This window comes from Salvia hispanica, chromosome 4 (genome assembly GCF_023119035.1).
Source record: "Salvia hispanica cultivar TCC Black 2014 chromosome 4, UniMelb_Shisp_WGS_1.0, whole genome shotgun sequence".
Lineage (NCBI taxonomy): Eukaryota > Viridiplantae > Streptophyta > Magnoliopsida > Lamiales > Lamiaceae > Salvia > Salvia hispanica.
Genome location: NC_062968.1, coordinates 55,802,900 through 55,808,308, shown reverse-complemented (window position 1 = coordinate 55,808,308; position 5,409 = coordinate 55,802,900). Strand labels below are relative to the sequence as shown.

Sequence of the window (5,409 nt, the reverse complement as noted above, 5' to 3'; positions counted from 1 at the left end):
TGGACGTAGGGAGTATGTGATTTGTGGCAATTTTTGGTTTATAAACTTATTTGGTTATATGAGTTTTATTGGTACAATAAATTGTTATTGTATAAATTTGCGATTTTAGAACTTGAAATAATAATATTGTTTCTCATTCGGTATATGTGTTTTTTTTTTCTTTGTTTAATTTTATATTTTTTAATAATTATTTTTTATTTTAAATATTTATGATTTTAGATTTCATAAAATAATATTTTTATGAATTTATAAAATTATTTTACAGTATAAAATTTATTACGTAAGTGATTCTAGAGAAGCATCTCTTTACAATGGGCCTTAGTTTTAAACATTGGGCCCTTCTGATAGCAGAGCCCAATCCAATACTCTAATAACTTGTCATTTGATTTTATTTTAAATTTAAATTTTTGTGACTCATAAATTTAAACGTTTGTAATTTGTATCGAAGACATGAGAATGGATAGAAAATTGAGTGGGGGTGAAGACGTGATATTGAACGATTCAACTATATTTTAGTGAAATTGGAAACCTTTTACCGTGCGACTTTAAGAGTCCCTTTTTTTTAGATGGAAAGTAGGTGAATGTGGCTCGAAATAACCAGACAAATTAATCAATGAGCTAACAGTAGGTTGAGTTGGACAGTTTTAACTCTCTAATCACGTTATGCAATTGCCTCATCATCCTCCATTTTCCATAGTGAAAAAGATTGAATATGGCTTTCACATTGAATAATACTCCTATATAGTAAAAACCTATGGGGCCGGGTATCGGGTGTGCACTTTAAACTATTTTTCGGGTTTGGTACCCGGTTTTCTTGGGTTGGGTATCCAAGGGTACTCGAATTCCCACCCTTAGACGGAGGGAGCTAGTATTATTTTACAGTAAGCATTTGTTGACTGCAATAACTAACTTCTACGAATATTCATATATCGTGAATTAACTTCTACGAAAACGTTTCAAAAAAATTCATAGTAAAAAATAGTAGGATGAGAAGTAGTAATATTGTAATACTAGTAATTTTGTAGCTTTAAAGAAAATTAGAATTTAAATAATGGAGTATTTATACATAGACGGGAGTGTCTGGTTCCGTGAACTGAAAGATCCGAGTGGGTCCCAAAGTCGTTAAGGCCATCCGCATCCCTGTCTCTTATTCGTCTCTTATCGTCTCATCCCTTAATTATTCATGGGCCACACTGTAAACATCTGCAACTTCACTTTTGCATGAAAAATAAAAGAAAAAGCAACAACTGATTTCAAAAAACCAATTTATATTCATATTCACTCAAATAGCAAAACCATGGTCATATAGTATTAATTACATAAAGTAATTTACCTTGAGCAAATCGAGTCTCAGATTTGGGCCGCCAGCAGGGTATGTTCCATGAACGTTTCCATTGCAAACAGCCAAAAAGTCTATACCAGTTGAATCAATGAACTCATTTGCCAGAAATTTGCAACATGCAATTATTTTCACAACTCACAACATTTGACGATCATTGAATAGAACAACAAAGTAGTGGAGTGTTTTTCAATAGATTACCTACATATCATCGAATTCTCCACGATGGAACCGAGCACACGGTCCTTGCCTTCGGGCATGCTAGCGTGAATCACTCTTTGTTTGACTATTGATGCATTGGCCGTGCGTTTCGGGATTAATTCGCAAGGTAGGTGTTTTGTTGTCTCTTTTTCGACTCCCAACTTAATCATTAGTCTCAGAGCCTCGATCGATAACACCAAACCAACACTAAAAGTCCATAAAACTAGGAGGAAAAATCATGCAAGTGTTAGTCTCATCATAATAGAGTTTACAATCATAAACCAATATCTAAAAAAAATTACTACTAGAAGTCACAGTGTCAAAATAAGGTTGATTAAAATTTAATCCACAATCCTTTTATTCAAAGGAAAATGTATAATTTAAATTACAGATTGAGGAATATGTGTACAAGAGGCAAAGGTTCATAGATAATCTATTCATTTATTTGGTAATAGAAAGGATGACGAAATGAAATAAATTTGCAAAAGAAATATAAAATGAACATCATTTCAGATTTTCATTTGTCTTATCCTCATTGGATCCATCATACCAAGAATAACAAGTGTGTAGAAATCATAAACCAATATATAGAAAAAAAAAAAAAAAAAAAAAAAAAAAAAAGGAAAGATATACTCCTTTGTCCCATTAAATATTTTTCCTTTTGAATTGTTCATTAAAAATTAAACATTTTGTAAAATGTAAATAACATCATCTCTACTTTTTGCCCCTCCCTTACTTTACTTTCTCTTCGTTAATAAACAAAACAACACTATACAAAATGTCATGCCATAAACTAAATGTTCAATATTTATTACGACGGAGAAAGTATTTTTCATTCCACATTACCTGTAGATCTGAAGATTTTGGGATGTGTACCGTTGCTTGCTCTCTTCCAACATTGCTGCCAAGCCGATATAAATTATAAGTTGAATGGATTGATTTCCAAGGTCCTCATGTTCTTCAAGTATCTTTATAGCTGACATGTTCACTGATTCTGAACAATCATGAACAGTTATTTTTTGAAGTGTGGATATGTCTCCAATATCGAAAGGAATCTCTTCCAAGTTCCGTAATGAAGAAAGATAAAGCGTCTCCAACACTGGGAAATTGGATTTGTCCGCAATCCAATTAATCAAACCATTACCATTAGAAATGGTCAGATGTTTCAAGCTATGAAATTCCTGTTTAAAAAAATTCAATTCTGCTCCTGATACTGCATCCCATAATTCAAGAAGTTGAAGATGAGGTAACGAAGCAATCATTGCCATACCCCTCTGCCCAATAAAGCAACTGTATAAAGTGAGCTCTCTGAGGGAATTCGGTAGCTTAAATTCATCTATATATAGCTTTCTCCACAATTCAGACTTGCTTGGCGAATCAATTCTTAGCGATTCAAGCTTACTTAAGCTGCCAACATTATTCAGATGAAAACACTGATATAGCTTAAATCTCTGTTCCACCTTGTACAGAATATACGATTCCTCTCCCAACTTGTACAGTATATCCAATTCCTCCCCCAACTCGTATAGAATATCCAATTCCTCTCCCAACTCGTACAGAATATTCAATTCTCTAATGTTGAGCATTTTGGCACACAACTCCTCGCTGAAAATGAGATTCTTCACTGTTTTAAGTGTCTGTAAGTTTTGTAAAACAGAGACGTCACCTGCAGCAGGAGGATCAATTGGAATATGATTGCGAATATCTATATGCCTAAGCTGTGGCATATTCCAAATCTCGGATGGTAAAGAACCTGTGTACCACCAGTTGGACACAATCAAAGTTTGCAGACTCCAACACAGTGATATTGACCGAGGAATTTGCATAAATCCATCAGATTCATAATGGTATTTGTAGTATATGTAGCGCAAGTTGATTTGTTTAAGAGAAATGTCTAGCATACTCTCGCGATTACCATAATACACTCTCAACAATCTAGACTTCAACGGCGCTTCTCCCTGCAGGCTCGATATTAGAGGACTGAAAACTGATGGCTTTTCTGAAGTTGGAGCTTCTTCAAGGTAAAAACTTACCGGTCGTTCATCAAATATGTAATGACGCCTCCCATCTAAGTCTCTTTGCACACAATAAAAATCTTCCTTTACTGCTGTCTTTATGCACAACTCTCTTACAAGATCATGAACACAATAATATTTTACTTTGTTGTGTTCTGTCAACCTATTAACTAAAAGAAGATTTCTATCAACAAGTTCCTTTATGTAACTCTCTGCAAGTTGTTCCAAAATTTCGTTTTTAGATGCTTTTATGAATCCTTCAGCAACCCATAGTTGGATAAGTTCACACACATCTATCGAATAATCTTCTGGAAATAATCCCAAGTAGAGAAAACATGGTTTCAAACGAACAGGCAAATGCTTGTAACTCATATATAGTATACTGGAAGGTTTGTTTCCCTCACCTGAATATTCCATAACCAAGCTCTTGTCTTTTTTGATTTGATCCCAATACTCTTCGGTTCTAGGAACTTTTCCAAGAAGCCCACCAATAACACGGATTGCAAGTGGAAGCCCTCCGCACTTTGTGACAATGCTCTTCGCTATTTCTTGCAACTGAGGAGGGCAATTTTGTTGTGCAAATGTCACTTCACAAAAAAGGTCCCAACTATTTTGATAATCAAGAAAACCCACTACAAGTGAAGAGGAGCCAAAGTAATTAACCACTTCTTGTTCCCTGGTCGTCACAACAATCTGGCTTCCATTACCATTTTCTGGGAAGTAAGGCTTAATCTTTTCCCAAGCTGCAACACTCCACACATCATCCAAGACGATCATATATCTCCGACCAAATAAAGTTCGGTACAACTTCTCACCTAGTTGATCATCGGATTTATTCTCAATATTACCTACTTGTAGGCAGTCTAGAGCTTGTGAAAGCATATGAGTTGCATTATATTCTTGAGATACAGTAACCCATGCACGGACATGAAAATGATACACCACAAGTGAATTTTCATAGACATTTCTGGCAAGAGTGGTCTTACCAGCGCCTCCCATTCCGACAATTGGGAGTATTCTTCGAGAATCATGCCCGATGAGCTCATCCAGAAGCCGCACCACGTAGCCATCAAATCCCAGCATGGTAGTCTTATTAGCTGCTCGAGAAGCTGATGATGACGACGGCAATGATGGTGGAGGCATGGAACTCACGGATGAGGTTTCCTCTTTAAACTTGATAGCCTTTTCCTTGATGGAGCTCATCTCTCGTATCATTTTCTTGAGGCAGTGCAACATTAGTAGACTTTTGGTAGCAGATGAAGTAATAGTTCGATCAGCAGCTTCGACTTCAATCATGTCTTCAGCTTCACGAGCTGCATCCACAATCAGCCTCATCAGATCTTCTGCTTCTTCGGAATAAGTCTCCACAAAATCGATGAGAAAGTCAACCTTTTCCCGAAGAGATTGAAACTGGTAGTTGTCGAAACAAGAGGAAAGGAGAGGATGAGTGTGGATCTGATCCATAGTATTCAACAACGAAACAAGAGATGCATAAGCAGTCGCCGCCATCTCTGATCCGATCAGCTTTTGATGTTTGTTTTGGAAAAGTCAACGGATGAAAAAATAAGAAGTGGGGGAGAATTATGAGATGAATGATAAAGAAGAAAATCGAAATACAAATGATGAGAGAATAGTAAAGAAAGACTAATGCAAAAAAAAAAGTTCGTAGTCTCCTGTTCGCTGGTGTGGGCCACAGCCCACAGCAATTAATAAGTAGTGTAATTATTACCATAGCAAAAGTTCCAATTATTGGGGCAAAATGGATTAGTGGTATGCCTCCAACAGCATTAAAAACTTTCCAAGATTTAGAAATTAAACATCTTTTTTATTGGTCTCTGATTTAATTGACCAATG

The 5,409-nt window shown here is 35.8% G+C and overlaps 1 protein-coding gene across 5 annotated transcripts; it reads right to left on the bottom strand.

Moving 5' to 3' along the window:
• Positions 1–993: 993 nt before the first annotated feature.
• Positions 994–5,124, bottom strand: LOC125219873 (putative late blight resistance protein homolog R1B-16). Of its 5 annotated transcripts, none has more exons than XM_048121956.1 (4): positions 2,387–5,124; positions 1,541–1,763; positions 1,334–1,413; positions 994–1,214 (listed from the first exon to the last, which is right to left on the bottom strand). In XM_048121956.1, exons 1-2 carry the CDS (start codon positions 5,062–5,064, stop codon positions 1,748–1,750), a joined length of 2,694 nt encoding a protein of 897 aa, XP_047977913.1. In that variant the 5' UTR covers positions 5,065–5,124; the 3' UTR covers positions 994–1,214; positions 1,334–1,413; positions 1,541–1,747. The 5 variants fall into 5 exon arrangements, with proteins under 5 accessions (XP_047977913.1, XP_047977916.1, XP_047977914.1 ...); XM_048121959.1 differs by having other exon boundaries at positions 994–1,203; XM_048121957.1 differs by having other exon boundaries at positions 994–1,193.
• Between the last annotated feature and the right edge of the window lie 285 nt (positions 5,125–5,409).

Excerpts from the sequence above, each read along its gene's own strand:
- LOC125219873 (XM_048121956.1), bottom strand. The coding sequence starts at position 5,064 with ATGGCGGCGACTGCTTATGCATCTCTTGTTTCGTTGTTGAATACTATG.